At 39.4% G+C, this 23,493-nt stretch overlaps 1 protein-coding gene across 1 annotated transcript; it reads right to left on the reverse strand.

Moving 5' to 3' along the window:
* Positions 1–781: 781 nt before the first annotated feature.
* LOC104592569 (calcium uptake protein, mitochondrial-like) lies at positions 782–23,183 on the reverse strand. The gene is made up of 7 exons (XM_010252011.3): positions 22,452–23,183; positions 21,775–21,842; positions 18,849–19,072; positions 18,602–18,685; positions 17,666–17,879; positions 2,316–2,612; positions 782–1,442 (listed from the first exon to the last, which is right to left on the reverse strand). The coding sequence occupies exons 1-7, from the start codon at positions 22,864–22,866 to the stop codon at positions 1,215–1,217; spliced, it is 1,530 nt and encodes a 509-aa protein (XP_010250313.1). The 5' UTR covers positions 22,867–23,183; the 3' UTR covers positions 782–1,214.
* Between the last annotated feature and the right edge of the window lie 310 nt (positions 23,184–23,493).

Below are 23,493 nucleotides of genomic sequence, written 5' to 3' on the forward strand. Positions count from 1 at the left end.
AGAACCTGAAGATCCACATCATTTATTTTTCACCTGCCCATTCGCACGGGATATTTGGTGTCAAGCTCAAGTAGGCTCAACCCAGACTGCTGGCCCAAGCAACCAATACATAATACCATTCAGGTTTGGATTAATAGTCTTAAACAAGTTGCTGCTCAATGCTCATACTCTTGCTCAACGTTTTCGAACCGCCGTTGACTCAGACGATCAGACCATTCGGCCCAGGAATCATCCAGGAAACCGGTTCTGTTTTACCCTAAACCCGAAATCTGGTAAAAAACTGTTAAAAAAGTTAACAAATCATTGACTCAAGCGGTCAAACCGTCGCCCCGTTCAATAATTTTTGACCGTTTTTTAATTTTTTAAATTCTACTGTCAGAACAGGTCATCCGTTCGAACCGGACAATCGGACCATCAACACGAAAACCTGTGGACAGAACGATTACATTTCTTGCTCTTGCTTACATAGCCTAACAAAGCATTTTCACTCCATCCTTTTTGTTCATGTAAATAGAAACCTTAACGTTGCTGCTCATACTCTTTCTTACGTAGCATGTAAATGTAATATAGCCATGCTTATCCTATGATATGTACAAAACACCTCATAGTTTTCAAATATCATCAGTAATGAAGCTGCTTCTTGTCTTGCCAAAAAAAAATAATAATAAGCACTAGTAATGTACTTAACCATTAAAAGAGGATGATTTTAGTGAAATAAAAATCTTTATTGTAATTTGGGTTTGGTGTGACTTCACTTCAACGAAGAAACTTGGACCTCACATTTAAAATTTCAAATAGGAAAAGGAATTTTATTAGGAAGTGTGTTGGGCATCACAATGTTACAGAAATAGACAAGTTTCTACAGTTAAAGGTTGGGAAAATATGTACAAATGTCAAACTGTACAGTCAGGTTGCAAGTCAAAGAGATTTCTAGGGCAGACATACTTCCACTGCACGACTCAATGTAGAGACTACAAATGACAAATCCTCGTTAGTAGCAAAGTTTCTTCTAGGTGTGCTGATCCATCAAGACACTCCTGAATAAGAAATGGTAAATTTGGTCATCCATAAGCAATCTCACAAATTCGAAATTCCTCGGCCAACTTTTGTTGGAGAGAAAACCCAGCACCCACACTGTACAGTCATTTCAAAGTCATCGAAATCTTGATGCCATAAATTCGAATATCACAGTAAGCCTTGAGGTCAAGAATCAGTTAACGAGATATAGAAGAAAGGATCCCTGCAAAAGAACAGTCCCTTGCATATCTCATCCAGTAAGACAACAATCCCACGACACCTGCTTCCATGGGTTGCCCTAAATACCTTTCCCGTCTATGTAAAACTCTTACAAACTCATCTGAACTTAGACTCCCATCACGATTTGAATCAAATACATGAAAAATGATGTCAACCACATTGTCAGAAAGAGAGACACCACATACCTGGTACCAGAAGACAATTTCATTAGGAATTAGAAGAGATGACCCGTTTACAGGAGGAAAACAAATTCCAGGAACTAACACTGCGAAAAAATGGAGAATAAAAAAGAAAATATAGGTTTCGTTTTTATGACAGAATTAGGCCCATCTTGCTTCCTCTCACTCTACATTGCCCATTTTGCTTCCTCTCACTCTACATTGCAGTGTTATCATTAGTATCTGACCTGGTGGTTGGTTGAACAAGTGATATGTGACTGAGTGAACTTTCTGGGCCCAGGCTTTAGCACTTTTTATGTGTTAAACAATGTATCCATTGGTTAAACCAGTCAAACCATAACTTGGTAAGCTTTTCAACTTTACAACTTTGTTTCTATCAACATTGCCATACCACTTTCCTTGGATTTGTCTTACATTTTAGGAGAGAAAATAAGGGACCATTCGTTTTTTGGATTTTGAGAGGGGGAAAGTTGATCGATGGGATTTTGGTCCCATTTGACCAAGATGGTGTTTTCTTTTTCAGATATATGTGGGGTATACGGAAAATTTATTTTCCTGGGTAAGTGATACCCATCTCCCAAGTGAGCAAGTAACTTTCCCGCCTAGAGGGAAAAGTTACCAACACTTGGACGGGACAAAATTGCCCCTTTTAATAATGGGTAAATGTACTTACCCGGGTAAGTAACTTGCTGAAAAGCAAATGAGGCCTAAAAGAGACCAAAAAGAAAATTTACCTTACTATTTTATCTTAAATTTTCTTATCCACTTTGGTTTCCCTTTCAACCAAGTAAATCCCTTTTTAGATTTTCTTTTTTCTTTCTTCCACACCGTAAAAGATGAGAAAATATAGAGGAATGACTGGAGTGGTGGTGGTAGTACCTGGGATGCAGCTCGCTGGAAATCCTTCCTTGTCAACAAACCATTTACATTCCCATAACTGAAAATTGCCAATGACAATGGCTGCAATTGTTTACGTAGCTCTGCAAAATTCTTGAACTCCTCCAATGTAATGCGGGTATCCCTAAGTTGTGGTTCATGGTTCAATTTATCAACCCTATTAAGAAATTTGTTTATATAGTTCATATCAGCAGATGCAACCATTGACAAGGCAAAATCCATTGCTGATATTGTTCCCCGTAACTTGTAATCATAATGTGCGAACTCCAAAAGCAAAATCTGTAAAAAATTAGTAGAGATAATTTAACATCCAAAACTATAGAAAGCACAATGAAGAGAGATTATGTATTGCAAATCATAAAACCAAAATTTGGTAATGATGACTGAAAGAATAGACAAGTAGAAATTCAAAACAAATTTCAAAGCACATGTTTCAATTGCACCCTTAAATCATTGATCAAATCATAAACAGGCCAACCTGGTTGGGATGCCAAATATTTTACAAATATCTGCTTGTCTAAGTTATCCAAGGCCTAAAGAGGAATGTGTGGATTACAAGGGTCGGAAAAAGGAGAAAGGTGTGGTCTGCAAACTTGATATAAAGAAAGCCTATGATTTGGTGGATTGGGATTTTCTTCTAGAAGTTTTGAAGCATAGTGGCTTTGGATTGAGGTAGTGTAAGTGGATAAAGGGTTGTATTACCTCCTGTCACTATTCCATTTTGGTTAATTGGGTAGCTAGAGATTTCTTCCTGCCTAAGAGATGCCTTAGACAAGAGGCTACTGTGGTGTTTGGAAGGATAAAGGGTGTTTGGAAGGCCCCCTTGCTAGTTCCTTCCCTTATCTTTTTAGATGTGCTGTCAACCAAGAGGCTACTGTGGCTGATTACTTCTCTTTGCTTGACAGTGTCTTGGTCCCCTCTCTTAATGAGGAATTTGTTTGATTGGGAGCTGGATGAATTCTTGGAGCTGATGACTCTTCTTCATAATCAGAAGATTGATGTGCTTGGGGATCATATGTGGTGCTGGAAATGGAAGCCGGATGGTGTTTTTTCTGTGAAGTCTCCATGGCTGCTAAATTATGTACCATGGGGCAGTCTGATTTCCCAGCTACTCGGATTTGGAATCCTGTGAGCCCCTCAAAATCTAATTTCTTGGTTTGGATGATGGTCCTTGACAAATGCCTTTCCAGGTCTAACCTGTTGAGGAGAGGTTCCAATTCTGGATTCAAATTGTGTTCTTTGTGGGACTTCTGCAGAAACTACAGAGCATTTATGTCTTCATTGTCCGTTCTCTCAGATTTGGATGCATTTTCTTAAAGCTTTGGGTGCTAAGTGGGTCATGCCGAGATCAGTTAAGGAACACCTTTGTAGCTGGAAGTTGAAGGGGCTAAGTAAGAGAGGGAAGCTAATGTGGAAGACAATCCCAGCTGCTATTCTGTGGTCCATTTGGGCTGAAAGGAATAATAGAGTCTTCTGTAATAGGTCTAAGGGTCTTGATGGTGTAATTCAGAGAGTTGTGGGTAAGCTGATTTCTTGGATTTCCATTTCTGGGGAGTTTAGAGATCTTAGCTTGCCCATTTTGTTTCAGTCTTGCTCCTGATGGAGATTGTAATCCCTGCTGCAGTTCAGACTGCCTTCTTGGGTCTGAATTGCAGTTTGTTTTTGTTTCTCTGTGCTGAATAAAATTACATTACCTTTCCCAAAAAAAGAGAGGCCTTAGACAAGGAGATCCCATCTCCCCATTCTCTTTACCTTAGTAGCTGACATCTTAAGTGATCTGATTGCTAGGGCTGATTCTAATAACTTGATTAGAGGCTGGAGAATCGGGAGGGATGCAGTGGTGGTGACACACTTGCAGTTTGTGGATGACTTTATTGTATTCTGTGAAGGGGAAGAAGAGGACTTAATTAATCTAAAAAGTTTGGTGACTCATTTTGAAAGGGCCTCTAATCTCAAAATAAATTGGGAAAGAGTTGTGTGGCCGGGGTAAATAAATTGGAAGAAGAGGTGGGAAACCTTGCTAGAGTGTTGGGTTGTGAGACTAGTGAGTGGCCGCTACAATATCTAGGATTACCTTTAGGGAGAAGCCAAAATCAGAAAGTTTTTGGTACCCAGTCTTGGAGAGGTTCTCAAAGAGGCTATCAAGATGGAAGAGGAATTACATCTCTTTGGGAGGAAGAATTACCCTAATAAAGTCAACTTTGGCAAACTTGCCAATTTACTACCTCTCTACCTTCAAAATCCCTACTAGTGTGGCCAACAAATTGGAGAAATTAATGAGGGACTTTGTGGGAACCAGGGGATACAAAGAAAGAGCATTTAGTGAAGTGGGAGGTGGTATCTAGGAGTAGACATAGTGGAGGGTTGGGCATAGGAAACATAAAGCTAAGGAACATAGCTTTGTTGGGGAAGTGGTTGTGGAGACTACCTCTGGAATAGGACAACTTGTGGCACAAAGTGATAGTGAGTATGCATGAATTGGCAGAAAAAAGGTGGGATGCTGGTATTGACCCTAGGGCATCTTCTCCTTGGAAAGCTATCCATGGCGTTTTGCCCTCCTTTCTCCCATATATCAGATTTGATGCTTGTGCAGGAAATAAAGTGCGCTTCTGGGAAGATGTCTGGTTCAGGGATATCTCCCTCAAAGACAGATTCCCATCCATCTATTCCCTCTCACTGAATAAAGTAAAAACAATTCCCTCTGTCTACCTAAATGATAATTCTTGGGATTTGGGATTGAGAAGGGGGTTGAGGGAATCTGAAATGTGAATGGTTGATGATCTGATTGCCCTTCTTAACAGTGTGTTCCTAGATCAGTCCTGCCTGGATAGCAGAATTTGGTCAGTTTCCCCTTTTGGACTTTTACTAGTGTTTCTTTCTACATTGCTCTTCTTCAAGCCATTGGCAGGTTTCTTTCCAACAAAGGAGGTTTGGTGCAACCTTGCACCCCAAAAGATTAGGGCCTTTTGTTGGGAGGTGGTGCTCCAGAAAATCAATACCTTGACATGCTTCAAAAAAGAAGGTCGAATTGTTGCCTCTCACCCCATGTGTGTATCCTCTACTTGGAATGTGGTGAGACAATTTCACACTTACTAATATCCTGTCCATTTGTTTCCTTTGTTTGGAATTGGTTTTCTTCTCTTTTTGGTTGTAGGTGGACCCCTCCTTTGAATGTAGCAAGGAAGAGCAATGTGGAGAGCGACAAGAGTAGCTGTTTTGTGGTCAATTTGGGAAGAAATAAACAATAGGATCTTTTAAGGAGTTGAAAAGATCTAAGGAGCAGGTCATTGATCGCATAACTACCAAGGTTATACATTGGCTCAAATCTTCTCCATTATTTAAAGACAATTCAGCTGAGGACTTGTATAGAGGATGGAACAGTGTGGCAAGCTCTTCTTCAGTAAGGTCTATCATAAAAGAACAGTGGACCCCTCCTTTGATGGAAGCTCTTTAGGCAACCCAGGTCCCTCTAAGTGGGAGGAGCCTTCAGAGATAGGGAAGGCAAATTGATTGCATTGTACTCTGGTCCAATAGGTGTTGGAGACTCTTTCAGAGCAGGGATTTTGGCCCTACTCCAAGGATTAAGGTTGGCTAAGCAATGGGGCCTAAACCAGATTGAGGCAAAGGAGACTCTAAATTATTAATTGGGTGGGTGCGATCACATAACTTGGGGGTCTGACCACATCGTCAACTCATGAGAGAAGTAACTTGCTTAGCAAGGGAGATTGGGGTACGATTCAGATGGACAAGGAGATAAGCTAATGGATTAGCAGCCAAAACCCTTGTGAAACAAGGAACTTTCAGGGAGAACTTGTTTTGGGCTGTTCTGTAATATGAAATCTCTCTTCTAAGAGTCAACACCCTTTTCTTGGGTGGTGACAGTGTACTTTATTAATTTTTCTAATGAAAGTCACCATTTCTGATAAAAAAAAAGTTCTATGGAAGCATGTTGGCCCAGTAGAATAATACATGCATATGTGGACATCCTATGACTCATCTAGGTAGTACTTGAATACTTTCCAGCCCTTCTGAAAAGAAAAAGAAAAAGAAAAAGAATATATTCCAGCCCAACTTTCTCAATTTTCTTAGCCCCCAATGACATTATCTTTTCTTTTGACAAAGGATATAAATGGTATATTTTAATAAACCTTAAGGATGCTTTGTAATAAAAAGTTTCATTCATTTGATAGAGTTTGAAAAGACATCAAGGGGCCATTCGATAACACCAACTGAATTGGATGGACTCAACTGCTTATTAGCTTGTCCTACAGTTGTAAGCAATCAAGTAAGGCTTGAACTCTAATTACTGAATTTCATGTTGGATTGCCTACTTTACTGCTGAATATGTCATGAATACTTTATATATAATTGTTTTATCCACTGAAAGGCAGACCAATAAACAATTTAACCCAACCAATTTGGCAGCTAGCAAACGGCCCCTAAAATTAAAAACTGAAGTCTGGAATCAAGCACATTAGATGAAGTACTCAATCGAAATTGTCCTAGATGTGGGAAAAGGAATTCTAACTCCCCTCTCATGAATCTATATTAATATTGACATCCATATCTGAGAATCTTAGCCGGTTTGTCTGCATTAGTAACAGGAAGTAATGAGCATGTACAGGCTGCGTAAGACAAAGTAAACAAATGCCAGACCCAAACTAAATTCCCTTGATGTATACACATTGTGCAAAAAAAAACAAAAAACAAATGCCTGAAATGTTTTTGTTTCTAGGCCCCATTCATTTTCTATCCAGCCATTTACCCAGGTAAATTCCTCTTATCTATGAAACACCTGTCATTATTTGAGACTGTGGATGTGTTGGCACTTCCTGACTTCCCACTATCAACCTTCTTTTGAAAATGAGGTGGAAGAAGTTTTGGATAAAGTTTACAACATTTATCTTTTGTATGTTTGGGTTTCTTGCAGTACTCACATATAACCTCCTTCTTCCTTGAACCACCTGAACTACCTGTAGTCATCTTAGGTTTCAAGCCCATATTAGCAAAATGGTCACTTGGGATAGTCCCTTGAACCTGGACCAGCCTTCTGCTCTCTTCACTGCTCACCATGGCATAAGCCTGAGACAAAGATACATTATCCTTAGCTAGGATATTCTGTCTGGTAATATCAAACTCTGGATTCAGCCCTATCAAGAATTCAAAAACCCTATTCCTCTCAACTAATTTTATGTATGTCTCAACATCATTTGTGCCTTCCCAAACAACTATTTCCATTAGATTTATCTCTTGCCACAAGGATTTCAGCATTGAGAAGTATACTGCTAAAGGTCTCTCCCCCTGCCTTAGATTATTCACATCACTCCTTAACTTATATGCCATGGCCATATTCAGTTTTTGTGAATAGGTTTCAGCAACACTATCCCATATTTCCTTAGCTGAATTCATCCATAAGTAGTGCTGACTGATTTGTGGTTGCATCGAATTCACTAACCATCCAATAACAGTGTAATTCTCTTGCAACCATTTCTCATGAGATGGGTCATCTTCCGGTGGTGCTTTCTTGCTCCCAGAGATACACCCCCACTTGCCTTTACTACAAACATGTATCTTCACTGATTGTGACCATGCTAGATAGTTAGTCCCGTCGAGCTTGATTGTGGTCATAGCCAATAAAGTCTACGGGTGCTCCTGAAACCTATCTGGACTCTGCGCCACACTTATTCTCAACTCTGGAGACATCCAACTTCCTCAAACAACTTCAAATGATAAACAAGGAAGACAGGAAAAGGCAAACACCAAGTACCAACCTCCATGAAGTCTTATCTGCCAGTTGCATCTCACCCGAAACCTAGGAGAAATAAGAAAATTGCAGCCGCTCCCTGTAGGCTTCACAGAACTGCACAAAACTTGAATCGGTCTTCAATATAAAGAAAGAGAACCCCTTCAATCACTGAGCACCAAGGTGAAGCTTCATGTGGAGCCCGCAATTAAAAATTCTCTAGCTGATTAGGGTTTTGGGCAAAAACTCCAAGGACTGTCAGAATAATGAAAGATGTGATTCAAACCAATAAAATTAGTAGAATATTTTAGAATAAAGCAAAAGAAATTAGGGAAAAAGGAGACAACAAGAAGAAGAAGGAAGATTGGAAAAGAAAAGAGAAAGAAAGGACTTTAATAATCTCCTCTTTCTCCCACTAATCCTTTTTAATAAACTTGCTTAAGTTGCATAATTTACAAGATTGCCCTTAAGTAGGCGTCCACATCAGCACTATGCTTAGAAAACATAAACAAGAGCTAAAGGCCCATAAAGAAAAGGCCCAATAAGAAAAAACATAACAAGAAAGAACTAATTAGAAAGACACGAATGGGCTAGGGCCCATTCGGCCCAGTCTCTCTACACTCCCCCCTCAAGCTGAGCATAGATATCCATCATGCCCAGCTTGCTTATATAATGAGCCAGATTTCCTTTAGGAACACCTTTTGTCAAAACATCAGCCAATTGTTCTTCAGAAGCAACAAATGGTAGATAGACTTCTCCTGAGGCAACTCTCTCTCGTATAAAATGCCTGTCAACTTCAATGTGCCTAGTTCTGTCATGTTGAACAGGATTGTGTGCAATGTTGATAACAGCCTGGTTGTCACAATATAACATCATTGGCTTCTCACAGTCTATACCCAATTAATCTAAAAGTGATCACACCCACAAAAGTTCAGAAACTCCATGTGTCATTGCCCTATACTCCGCTTCAGCTGAAGATCTTGCCACTACAGATTGCTTCTTACTCCTCCATGTTACAATGTTCCCCGCTACCATAGCACAGTAACCTGAAGTAGACCTCTTATCATCAATACACCCGGCCCAATCAGTATCAGTGTATGCTTCCAACTTCATGTGTCCATGCTTAGCAAACAAGATACCTTTCCCTAGAGTCCCTTTTAGATAGCACAGAACTCTCTCAACAGCTGCTAAATGTGTATCTCCGGGAGAATGCATAAACTGGCTGATTACACTAACTGCATAGGAAATATCTAGCCAAGTCATGCAAAGGTATAGTAACTTCCCGACCAATCTCTGGAACACTCCCTTATTAGGCAACAATTCACCTTCAGTCGCTGACAACTTATGATTTAGGTCAATAGGAGTAGAAGCAGGTCGAGCCCCCAATTTCCCGGTCTCTACAAGGAGATCAAGAACATTCTTCTGCTGAGAAATGAAGATACCATCCTTAGATCTGGCAACTTCAATTCCCAAGAAATATCTGAGTTCTCCCAAGTTTTTAATTTCAAACTCAGTGTTAAGAAAACTCTTGAGATGAACAACTTCCTGAGTATCATTACCTGTAACTACAATATCATCAACATAGATAATCAGGAGGGACATTAAGGAACCTCTCCTCTTAACAAACAAAGTATGATCCGACCGAGTCTGTGTACCCAAAAGCAACAAGAGCAGCCCGAAATCCATCAAACCAGGCTCTAGGAGATTGCTTAAGGCCGTAAAGAGACTTCTTCAGTTTACAGACCTTTCCTTGCATCTCCTTCCCATACACTGGAGGTAAAGACATATAGACCTCTTCATTTAGGTCCCCATTCAAAAAAGCATTCTTTACATCAAACTGATGAAGAAGCCAATCAAAAGTAGTAGCTAAAGATAGCAAAACTCGAACTGAAGTCATCTTGGATACTGGGGCAAAAGTTTCTAAGTAGTCAATACCATACATCTGAGTATATCCTTTAGCAACCAAACGGGCCTTTTATCTCTCAACAGTACCATCAGAATGATACTTAATAGTGAACACCCACTTACAGTCAACCGGTTCCTTTCCCTCGAGCAAATCCACAATTTCCCAGGTATTGTTCTTATGCAAAGCATCTAGTTCAGTCATCATAGCATCTCTCAATTCTAGTTTGAACAAGCCATATGGGATAGATCTGGGAGTTACATGTGTGGAAACAAAGGCAAGGAAGGAATAGTAGGAAGGGGAAAGAAGGCTGTAGGACAGGTGTTTGGAAATGCAATGAGCTGTACATTTCCGTTTGCCTTTGCAAAGGACAATAGGGAGATCAAGGTCAAGGAAGGTATCCGAAGTGGTAGAAGAGAGCTGACCTGTTACCTCAGTAGTGATGGGAGGAGCAAGAGGCACATCTGAAGGCGTGGAAACAACTTTCATGTCTCTGAGTCTTTGTCTCTGGTACCACCTCTGGATAATAGGATGGGAAAGAAAGTAGGGGAATGAGCAAGAGGAGGAGGGGGAGTAGGGATAGATGACTCAACTGGAGGAGACTCTAAAGAAGATTTGATGGGAATTGAAAGAGCAACAGATGGTGACAATGCAGACAACTCGTTTGAATGCTCCCCCTCAAGAGAAGTACCAAAGAAAGGAGCAGACTCTGCAAATGTGGCATCTCTAGAAACAAAGCGAGTGCCACGAACTGGATCAAAACAGCAGTACCCCTTCTGTGTGGAGGCATATCCCAAAAAGACACACTTGTGTGCTTTGGGCTCAAACTTATGTCTTTGATGACTGTGAACATGGACATAGCAATGCACCCAAACACCCTGAGAGGAAGAGAGAAGAGATCCTCATTTGGGGAAAGCAAGCTAAAGGGAGTTTTAAACCCAAGAACCCGAGAAGGCATTTAGTTTATCAAGTATGTAGCTGTAAGGACAGCACCACCCCAAAACTTAACAGGAACATGGGAAGCAAAAAGGAGGTTCCACGCAACCTCAACCACATGTCTGTTTTTCCTTTCTACCACTCCATTTTGTTGAGGAGTGTAAGAACAGGAACTCTATTGAATAACTCCAAAGGTATCAAAGTAGGAGGAGAGACTCTTCTCAAAATATTCCTTTGCATTATCAGATCGGAGTGTTAAACTGGGTAAGTATAAGTTCATGAAACTTTTGTACAATATTTGGTACTTCATCCCGAGATTTCAAAAGATAAATCCATGTGTAACGAGAGAAATCATCAATGAAAAGAATGAAATATTTGTAGCCCCCCAAAGCAGGTAAATGATATGGCCCCCACGCATCAGAGTGCACAATATGGAAAGAAGAAACAGATCTTTTATTACTCACTGAAAAAGATTGTCTACAATGTTTTGCAAGTTCTCATGACTCACAATAAAGACTCGATAGGGATATTAACTTAAACATTTCTGGAAACAAATGACTCAAAGCTGAAAAAGACAAATGACCAAATCTAAAATGACATATCATGACTCTATTAACTGACTCTGATAAAACAGACTCCAAAGCAACTCCACTAGGTAATCCAGGACTTTGATCAGAGACATCTAGCAAGTATATCCCATTCGCCTCATGCCCACTCCCAATCGTCCTCTAAGACTTCAGGTTCTAAAAAACACAATAAGTAGGAAAGAAGGTTATGTTGCAGTTCATTGATTTTGTTAAACTACTAACAGATAAAAGGTCAGTGCTAAATTTGGGAACATGAAGGATAGAGGATAATACAAGTGAGTCAGAGGCTTTAATATTCCCCTTGTTAGAGATGGGAGAAAGAGACCCATCGGCAAGAGAAATCTTCTCTCTACTCGAGAGGAGCTGGTATGAACAAAAAAGATTGGGTATGCTAGTCATATGGTCTAATGCACCAGATTCTATGATCCAAAGGATTCTTCGATTACCCGAGGTTGTAGCCAGTGTTTTAAAAGGCATGGGAGGCATATGCCTGGAGGTGTGCCTCCAGGGCGTCCCAAAACGCCCCAAGGCGTATGCCAGAGGCGCTGACACCTCTGAGGCGTACGCCTCTTGCGCTTTTTTCATGAGGCGTGTTAGAGGCGTACGCCTCATGCACAACTAATATAAAAAGATAGAAAAAAAAAAGAAAAAAGAAAAAAAAGGAAAGCAAAGGAAAGGGAAAGAAAGGGAAGGGAAAGAAAAAGAAAGAGAAGAAAAAAAGAGAAAAGGAAAGGAAAGGGAAGAGAAGAAAAGATAAGGGGAAAGAAAGTTGTTTGCCCCCTGCCCCTTCGACTGGGGGGCTTCGCCCCCCAAACCCCCCCGCCCCCTTTTCGATGCAACCCAATTTGTTTTTTTCTTTTTCTTGAGTTAGGGGGGTCTTGCTCTGCTTCGACAAGACCCGCCCCCCCCCTTTCAACTAATGTTATGCATCTTTATTCTTCTTAATATAAAAGATTTTTATTAAAAATAAAGAAAAAATGAGATCCCCCTCCCTCTTCATCCTGCTCCTAACCCCCCTCCTCCTAAGGAGGCTTACGCCTCCTTGTGTTCGGGAGGCTTACGCCTCTTGCGTTCTAAACTACACCTCACGCCTCTAGGTAGTGGAACACCTCGCGTCACGCCTCTGCGTTTTAAAACACTGGTTGTAGCATGAGTTGCAAAAGCACGAATACCTGAATGGGCAAACGCGGATGTAGAGGGGGTGCCAGAGGAGGAAGATGCAACAGTACACTCCCAAGTGATTTATCAACTTCCCATATCTCTCAAATTCTGCCTTCACTGCTGCCAACTATTCCACAGCAATTTTTTCTTCACATTCAGACACTATAGCAACATTTGCATTCTTGGGTTTTTCAGACTAACCACCCTTCTTAAAGTTGTTGTTCCAACACCTCTTAGGAAGAAGATCTAGATGAAGCTTCCAACAAGAATCCTTAGTATGTTTCGGCTTCTTGCAATATTCCCATATCACCTCCTTTTTTTCATTTAGCCCCTTTGGTTTTATTCCAACATGTGCAAAATGTTCTAGAGGAGGTGGGGTCTGTAGCTGTACCTGTCGCTTGCTCTCTTCACTGCTCACCATAGAGTATGCCTGTGCAAATGACACTTCATCCTTGGCCAAGATATTATGCCTTGTAATATCAAATTCAAGATTGAGTCCTGTAAGGAACTCAAACACTATGTTTCTTTCCACAAATTTCCTGAAAGTTTCAGCATCTTTGTTGCTTTTCCATACAAATGCTTCCATAACATCTAACTCCTACCATAGTGACTTCAACATCGAATAATAGACAGCCACACTCTTCTCCCCCTGTCTTAAATTCTTCACATCACTCCTTAGTTTGTAGGCCCTTGCAACATTTAATTTCTAAGAGTATGTCTCTGTCACACTATCCCAAATCTCCTTGGCTGAAGTCATCCACAAATCTTATATGGGGCTGCATAGAATTTACCAACCACCCAATAACTATGTAGTTATCCTGTATCCATTTCTCATATGTAGGATCAGTCTCATCTGGCATCGCCTTACTACCCGTTAGAAACCCTAATTTACCTCTACTACGGACATGGATCTTAATAGATTGTGCCCAAGCAAGGTAATTTGTTCCGTCAAGTTTAATTGTAGTCACTCCTGTCAAAAAAGAATCTACAAGACCAACCCCCAACACCAGGATCTGCTTCACCTCACTTCCAGATTGCTCCATCAATCAAACGAAAATCAAAAAACAATGTTTTTAACCTTTATAGACCTAACTTAAGGTCAGTCAAGGACTCAAAAGTCCCAAAACTAGGGTTTCACCGTACTTGGCCTCCGGGGAAAAAGAGAGAAGAGGTATCTGCTCAAACCAGAGCTATCCAAACCACTTCCAACTATAGCCACCCACTTTTGGAGATAAAAAGGAACCCTCCAAGCCTTGAGCGCCACACCCAAACAGCCTCTTCAACCCGTAACTGGAAAATCTCTAGTCGGCTAGGGTTTTGGGCAAAAAATCTGCAGTCCCACTTTCTTGACAATCTTCGGCCAGATTCTGACTCTCCAAACCCTCTACCAACTAGGCAAACAAGATCTCTGAATAATCAGCAATTTATCTCTCCATACACCTTTCAATTAGAAAAAAAAAAAAGTGTATGAGAAAAAAAAAGAAAAAAAGGGGAAAAACAAAAGGGAAACCTGCTCTGATACCAAGATGTGATTCAAACCAATAAAATTAGTAGAATATTTTAGAATAAAGCAAAAGAAATTAGGGAATAAGAAGGAGACAGCAAGAAGAAGAAGGAAGATTGGAGAAGAAAAGAGAAAGAAAGGAGGAGTTCGACAATCTCCTCTTTCTACCACTAATCCTTTTTAATAAACTTGCTTAAGTTACATAATTTACAAGATTGCCCTTAAATAGGCATCCACATCAGCACTATGCTTAGAAAACATAAACAAGAGCTAAAGGCCCAATAAGAAAAAACAAAACAAGAAAGAACCAATTAGAAAGACACAAATGGGCTAGGGCCCATTCGGCCCAGTCTCTCTACAATGAACACGATAGGAACCTTTTCTCCAAAAGACCACTACCAACTGGGCTGAATACTTTCTTCAACCACTCATTTGATTCAGCTCTCCATACACACTATATATGGTAAAAAAAGAATGAAGAAAAAGGAGAAGAAAGGAACCCGCTCTGATACCAAGAAGAAAAACATTCCAAAAGAATAAGAGGACTGATTTAAAAGGTGTGAAAGTAAGGTAGATATCAGCAGCAAAGAGAGAAGAAGAAGAAGAAGAAGAAGAAATCGGCTGTAATAGGGTTTTGGGAGAAGAGTTGTTCGAACATCTCTCCCTTCCCTAATCTTTTCATTAAAAATAATTACAAATTTTCTTTAATTACAAGTAGGCCCTTAATTGGGCAATTAATTTAATTAAACAAGAAACATAAAGGCTCATTAACAAAAAGAAAAGAGACATAAAGAAATCAGAACAGCCTATGGGCCATTCGGCCCATCCTCTCTACAAATATGTTGATTTTCTATACTTTAACATGAACTTTATACTTTTCTTATGAAAATTATGAATAATTATTTATTAAGGAAATATGGTTATGGTACCTAGGGAACTACCCTAGGATCTATGTCTTTTACTTAAATAAATAAATCCATCGCCTAGGCGACAAGGCACCCCCTCTGTCACCTAGCCTCACCTTGGCGCCTTGAAAACTGAGTCCCAGGTATGTGGAAGAGAGTAATAGACTCCCATACCCGAGAATAACAGTTAATTCAACAATATTGAGGACATCCCCCACAGGCAACAACTCATTCTGCTGAAGACTAACTTTTAAGCCAGATACTGCTTCAAAGCATATCAATAAACATCTTAAGAATAGCAAATCAGAACACCTGGCTCAAGAAAAGATGATGGTATCATCTGCAAATGTAGTAATGGTAACTGCATTGCTATCTTCTTTTACTCTGAAGCCTTGAATATGATCACCTTTTGCAGCCTCACTGATCATCATACTTAGTGCCTCTGTCACTATGATAAATAAGAAAGGTGAGAGAAACTACCAAAAAAAACAGAAAGGTGAGAGCAGGTCGCCTTGTCGTAGGCCGCTCCCACTTTCAAAGAAGCCTCTAGAACTACCATTCACTAAATTGAGAATCTGGCTGATGATAGACATGGGTGAATCCACTTCCTGCATTGGACACCAAAGTCCATTGTTTGTAATAAATAGTCTAGGAAGCTCCACTGGACATGGTCATATGCTTTTTCCCTGTCCAATTGACAAATATCACCCCCAGTTCTCCTTGCCTTCTTCTGGAATCAATATTTGCTATCAAAGAGCCACCCAAAATCTGGTGCCCATCTATGAATGCTCCTTGTAATGGAGAGATGATCTTTCCCAGTACCTTCCTGGTTTGGTTGGCCAAAAGTTTTGCTATAAGCTTGTCTATGCTCCCGATCAAATTAATGGGGCTATAATCTTTCAAAGTAACAGCCTTCTTGAATCTTTGGAATTGAAGAGATAAAAGTATTGTTTGCTTCTACAGATATCTTGGACTGGTCATGGAACTCATGAAGGACCAACATGAACTCATCCTTAAGTGGATGCCAGCATTTCTTACAGAATGCCATCAGGAAGCTGTCAGGACCTGGCACCTTCTTCCCTTCTAATTCATTTAAAGCCAGTAGCACTTCAGATTCTTCAAAGTTCCTTTTAAGGATTTTCTTGTCTTCATCAGAGATTCTTTTAAATTCAATACCATCCAATTTTGGCCTAAGGTTTCATGTGCCGAATATAGGTCCTTGTAGAAAGCAACAATCACCCCACCTTATCTAATATTTCCTCAAAGAAAGCAAAGCCTTTTTGTCTTAAACAAAGATAAATTGTATTAATATGTAAGAAAGAAACTGTACCCTACATACAAGAAGATACTGGTAAGAGTGTATGATGCATGTAGATGTATATTGCTATACATCACTATACTATTTGAAAACAATAGAAAAACTAGCATATCTAAGCACTCAGAATTCCTTCAAATGGATGCATTAGAAAAATATTATTAACTGGATCTTCCCTGCTAATGTAGTCATAGACTCCATGGCTTAGATTTCCCTTCAAATATATGCCTGTTCTTGCCCTTCAATATGATGATAACACATCAACAAAAGTAGGTTATACAAGACCAATCCCCTCTGGCTACATACTTTATTTCCATGCTTAGTCATGAATTCATAATTGCAAACACCCTCCATGGAACCCTTCAACTGTGCATTGTTGACTAAAACCCTAATAGAAGTAGGTGAAGGCTGCAATCACTATGAGTTTTACAAGAAAACAATGTCTAGAATTCTTAAAACTAGAAGACCTAAAATAAGGATCCTACCCAACACTTCTATTCATATAAAAGGACATCTCGGAGGGTATATGTAAACCAACTATCTTGAAAACAAGGGATAAAATTCATTGATGAAAGTCAGATTGCATTATTTAGCTAATAATATCTACTAGGAAATTACATCTTTCATGAGAAAATTCCTTATTTATTTAACCTTACCAACAAATTTGCTAGGACCTGAGCTTTCCAATAATTAACATGGCGACAAAAATGCAAACCCAAAATTATCTCATTAATTATCACCTCATACCATTACCAAACAGATACTCTTTTGGAAGCTATCTTGTTAAGTAAAAAAAGAAAAAGAAAAAGGGCAGCCAAGTGCACAAGGGTCCAGCCGATGAGGGGTCTGGTGAGGGACAGATGTGTGCAGCCTTACCCCTACACATACAGACAGGCTGTTGGAAGCTATGCTGTTAGGTATAATGATAGAAATCCATCTTGAAAAGCATATCTAAATACCAAAAGTCCTCCCAAAAATTGCATCTTGTCACCCCCTCCATTCTACATGTTAAAATAACTTGGCAATAATTAACTGTAATAGAAAAAAAAAAAAACATTTTAGCAGGTACAAACAAGAAAAGATCTTGTTAAAAACTCCCAAGCAACTTGTTTCCAACCCCAAGAACTTGATTTAATTGTTCTGAAAAAAAAAATAAGAGTAATCATATTGTGAGAAAATATGGTGTACCCAAATATGCCATGTCAAACAAGGCCATCAATCCACCAGTGACACAAATTAGCTCAAGAACCAAAACAGGATGAAGAAAGGAGGACATACTTCATCATGCAAATCCCTCAAAAACTTGACAAATGTTTCATGTTGGAGACATGACTTTCCATCCTTGCCGAAGAATTTCGGCAATAGACCTCCATTTTCAACAGGCTTCCCAATTTTGAGCCCTGTTCGTAGTCCATCCCTATGATGAGACCCTTGTCTGTTGTGAGCCCGCATTAGAGCCATGACTTTCTTAAACTCCTCCCTGTCAACCTCTCTGTCAATGGATGTAACATATCAACACCAAGAGCATTAACAAAATTGAGTACAAGGAAACTGCTAGATATAGAAACAAATAAAAACCATCTTCACAACTCAGAAAGAAATGATTAGACACCTTTCAACAAGTAATCAAGACATTCTTTTAACAGACAAGCATAGAGATACAGAAAAAGGTTCTAAGACAAAAAAGAAATTTACAGTACACACCCCTCTACAGTCTACATGCAAAACATTGTGCGAATTAAAAACAAATTCTCTGAAATTGAGACCCTTTTAATTCAAAGACATTAGATGAAATTCATATCATATCCACTGGTTTGGGAATTCATCAAGAGGCACATGTGTGTCAGAGGCTTTTACTATTCTATCATGTAAGTCATTAAAGAACTAGTTCCACACCATGGAACCAGCTAGCTTAAGTGTTTCATTGAATCTATGCCTGGTAGTAGTCATTTTTTGAAATAAATTCATGTGTAAGAGTTCCAGTAGGGCTACCAAACACAGTAAACTTTTATAATTGCATCATACAGTTATTGATATTAATAATGGCCTATGACATCTAAGTGCAATATACGTGGCCAGACTAACAGCATCCATAGGGATATGGCATAGATACCAAGTATATAATTTCAAACTACCCCTCTACTCCATATTTGATGAAGCATGAGAAAGATATTACATTGAAGATGAAACATTTTCAAAGCATGAGATACATACCCATTGTTGTCAAGGTCAAACATTTTGAATGCCACTGAGAAGCTTGATTCTGGGATGCTGAGCAGTGTAACTAAAAAGATGTACCTGTTCTAGTAAATAATAAATGGATTGGTCCTGAAACATCTCTAGAAAGACAAAAACTTGATAATATAGGACCAAGAAATTTGATTGGAAGCAGTCCGATGGGAAAATTGAAACCCTATTTATCTAATATTTGCAATACAGAAGTCACAGATGGGCAACTCACTCTGCAAAAGATATAAGTCCATCACTATTAGTATCAAAAAGCATAAAGAATTTTGAAGGAGCACAGTGCAGCTCGCCAGGACTTCGCTCCCCTCGCAAAAACCCTTCTCTAACAAGATTTGATTCGGATGGAGGAAATACAGGAACAACTGCCCGCATCAAGTCCGCTGGTGTCATAAAAACCTCTCCATCTGGAGTGTGGAAAGATGCGAAGTACTCAAAAACCTGGAAAAATACAAGGTGGAAGAGATGTATCAATAAGGCAGGCATAAGCAAAACACTACTAGAAGGCTTTACTTATCATTTTTTTTAATCAGTAACCACTTGGAAAAAAGGCTAGTGCCAAGTTCCTTGGATATTTTTTCACCAAAAAAAAAGTTCCTTGGATATATAGGCCTGTTTTCAGGGAAATAGGTCTCGCAAGGGAGTTAGAAACCTCCTATAATTGGGTTAGAAGAACTGTAAATGGGAAGGAAGATTCATTAGAAAAACAGGGGGTTAATAGGCATCAGCTTTTTTGGGCATTAGTGTAAATCTTTTGTATCTTGGGCTGTTGGAATATCCCAAGCTATTGTACTAAACTTTCTTCATATATGTTTTTGTTGTAATATGACATTCTGAAATGTTTTGTATGATCAAAGTGCAATATGAAATATGAACATCACTAGGGAGGGTTAAAGGGACTTCGGGAATTTCCAGCACACAAATTTATATGGATGTCTACATTGACTATTGCATTGGAACATGATTATAGAAGTATTGCACTGTTTTTTGAACTTATGATGACCAGAATCCTCTCAAAAGTATCACTAAATTCTTATCTTTATTGTCCATCTGCTTGCCACATGTGAAGTCATTTTTTTCTCACTAGTATGTAGACAATGGAATGCACCACTAAACATTATAGGTCTCTTCTCACAAGATGTTTTGAGATGTCACACTAAAGAATGAAGTTGTTATGGTACAGTACAAGAGCTGCTATTCTGTTGAGAATATGGGGGGAAAGAAATTTAAGGTTGTTTGGAAATAAGGAAATTAAGGTAGACACATAATTGAGCTGATCAAAGTGAAAAATACGCACAGTGATAGTGTGTAAGGAATTTCAAGGCATCAAAATGGATGACCTGATATGGGGATGGTATGTTGTGTCTAATGTATCAAATTGGAAGTCTTTGGTTGCTATAAATTGGCTACCTCCAGAAGCTGGAAGGAAATGATCGTTGCTGTTTAGACAACCCAGGTGATTCAGAAGTGGGAGAGGTAGTATGGGATAAAGAAGAAAAATTCTGCTAAATTTTTCAGGGACTGTGGGCATTGATAATTTCTAGAAAACAGAAATATGGTGGCTATTCAAGGCCTCAAATTGCTAGCACTTCAGTATTAGAGGGATGTGGTGATAGAGGGAGAAGGGCAAGTTGATATATCATAGCTCAACAGCGAGGAAACTCCTTGGGGTATGCCGCATCCTTGGGTTGATCTGTACCTTTATATGTGTCTATTGTATGGACAGCTCAAGACTAGTTCTGTACTGTTCCTACTGTTTATCTGAACAGCTAGGGCCTTTTGCATGGTTTTCAGTGCTATATATCTCACTTAATTATCAAAAAAAAATACTGAACAAATAAAATCAATTCAACCATCAAAACTCTTTGTTAGCCCTATAAAATAGGGGCTCTGTACATGAATCCTTTTCTTCTCTAAGTAGTGTATATTCTTGCCATACTTGTCAAGGCATTGCCTAGGTGACTAGGTGCCCTTGGTTGGGTGCCTTACCAAAACACCTTGATTTATAACAACAAGACACCTTTCTAGGCAACAAGGGCCACACGGAAACCATCTAGGCAACATAAATGATAAAGCAGGCACCTTATTATATCATTCATGTAACTAAACCTTACTAATGTGTGTGTGTTATGTGCTTTAGGAGAACTCACCCCTAAAAGCTAGCTGTTAGAGGGAGGGAACCCAAACACATATATACCCCACAACAACATCCCATAGTACCGATGTGGGATACCTCACATTAGCATCCCATACTACCAACATGTGATAAATGGATTGTAACAGTGTGTATTGTTGATAATGAACTGGTATATATTATTAACCAAGTAAAAATACACTGCATAGACAACTAGGAAAAACAGGCCAACAGTTACAAAGCAACTCCCCAAACAAGGAGTACAACTTTCAGTGGTAGAAGCCATCCTGTACATAGAAGCCATCCCACTAATGATGTCATAGAAGCCCCTAACCATAACATAAGTGGTAGAAGCCATCCTGTACAGAGCAAGAAAAGCATAACTTTGATCATTAAAAAACATTCAGCATTAATTCATGAAATTCTTTATGTAAATGCTGATGACTTTATATATGGTTTGTTGTCTTGACTGCATTCAGTCCCTAGACTGAAGGTTGCTTTGATACTAACCTGAACTTTAAGAAAGAGATGTAAGTTATCCCATCTTTTGTTTCTTACTAAAGAATGGAACTAAAATATCTAAGAAACTAAGAAAGTCTAAGAAAGCAACAGAAGACTAATAAATAATCCCAAGAAAGTTACTCATCAAATATCCAACATCAAAAATCTGTGCCCAAGAAAAAAATGGAATAGATCAGTTTAGGAGGGGATAGATTATACACAGTAAAAGTTATGAGCGAAGAGTAGATTAGATCAAATCTAAGAATCTTTGTTACTTTTTGCTAAATGATCAAACATAACTAACAATTATATGGGAAAAATAACAATTTATACGAAAAGGCCATTTAAATGTACCAAGTACGAACAAGATAAAATATAAACATTTCAGGCTTCTTTTTTCTTTGAGAAAGGATAACTGGTTGTATTTCCTTTCAGGCTTATATTCACATAATATAAAATGCAAAAGTTCTTGCATGGTCATATAATTGAAATTCTATGAAGTTGTTACCTTTTCAGGTGGAGCAGTCATCCTTAAGCGCTTTTCATAGTTAAAGAAAACTTTCCTTCTATATGCCTCTGCACAACAAACAAGACCAGTAAATAACAAATAAGGCATTGGTATTAACAAAACCTATGGATACCATGACTTCAAACAATCTGATGTAATACAAAACAACTCATTCCTCCCAACCCCTCCCCTGATGAGATTATCAGCTAAGGAACAATCACACCAACAGAGCAATCAGCCAACCAATTTCAATTATTGATTTAGTACATAATGCAAGCGGCTAGTATCAACTAGTAGCCATGACAACTAATGTTATTAAAAATATTAAAAAAAGCAATTTTTATGTCATTCAAAACTTCGAAAATAGACCCAGCGTCAGGTTGATGATGATGCTATCTGTAATTGGATTCCAACAGTTTCAAGGAGAAGCATCATTCAATTATAAGCGTAACAATTTTCCAACCCTAATAAGAAGGTTCTGGAAAGAACTCCTGCTTTCAATAATCCATCACTGCTATGATTTCAAAACTCCCCACTCAATTTACCGAACTGATTAAATGCAGAAGTTACTAACTTCGAACATATTACAACAGCGGTAGGCATGCCCACATTGAAAAAGAACTACATCTGAACATAAAACAGTCGGAAAGTGGAAAATTTAGAAGAAAACAAAATACCTCCAAAAAGAAACTTGGGGTTCTTCTCTTTCCCCCCATCATGGAAAGTCTCTGGGTGCCGCTTGTCCTCCGAAGCCACTGTTGGTGAAAAATCAGCTAAAGAGACTGACGAATTTCCAGCAGCAGCAGAAGAAGACCACAACCAAAATCCTAGACCCGAGCCCACAACGATCCCTGAAAGAGACTTCAAGAACAAACTGAAAACAAAGTCCCTTCGTTTATCATCGTTAATGGTCGACTTAGTAAGCAAGCTCGCCGGTACAGAAGAAGAAGAAGAAGATGAAGATGAAGAAGTAGTAGTAGCAGCAGTTGAACCTCCTGCTTGATTAAAAAATGGACGCAAGTTCAACCATTGGGTTCCGGCTACTCTGCAGATTGACAGTGCAGATCTCGTCAGAGATGCGCGGGAATACATAGTATGATTCGCCTGAAACACACGGATAGAGCAAGCAAGAAGGATCGTCGAGAGAGAAGGATAAAAACTAGAGTAAAAAAGAAAGCACGCGAGTGAGGACAGAATAGAGACACCGGACGACGGGAGGAGATTAGAAATTAGAACCAGAAAAAGGGTAGTTCAGGTTACTAAACAAACTTAGCTTCACGTCCAGCCAAACATGCGAGAAAATCTAATTCCGACTCCCAAGTGTTTCTCTTTATCTCCAACTACTCTCTCTCTCTCTCTCTCGTCATCTGGTTCTTTATTTGGACGGTTAATTAGTTGGTTGACTGTAAATCCAAAGGCGACACCGGGTCACCGGCTCACCGCCCATTGTTTCCATTCCACCTCTTGTGCAAACCTGGAAAGTGCCGTGCCGTAGGCAGCTAGATCCGTAGATGTATAATGTGGGCCGACCATACTGTAGCGAGCCGTATCGGGCCAACACGCGGGCTGGGCGGGCCGTGTCTGCTTGGCCCGGAATCCCTCAAAACTCAAAAGGGAAGTCTGGACCTCTGGTACAGCCCGCAGCATGAGCCCAGGCAGGACAGTGTCATTTCGAGCCGGACCAGGTGGTGGGTGCATCCTTGGCAAGATTTTTTTAGA

The sequence above is a fragment of the Nelumbo nucifera genome, chromosome 8, assembly GCF_055504915.1.
Source record: "Nelumbo nucifera cultivar China Antique chromosome 8, China Antique-T2T, whole genome shotgun sequence".
NCBI classification, from domain to species: Eukaryota; Viridiplantae; Streptophyta; class Magnoliopsida; order Proteales; family Nelumbonaceae; genus Nelumbo; species Nelumbo nucifera.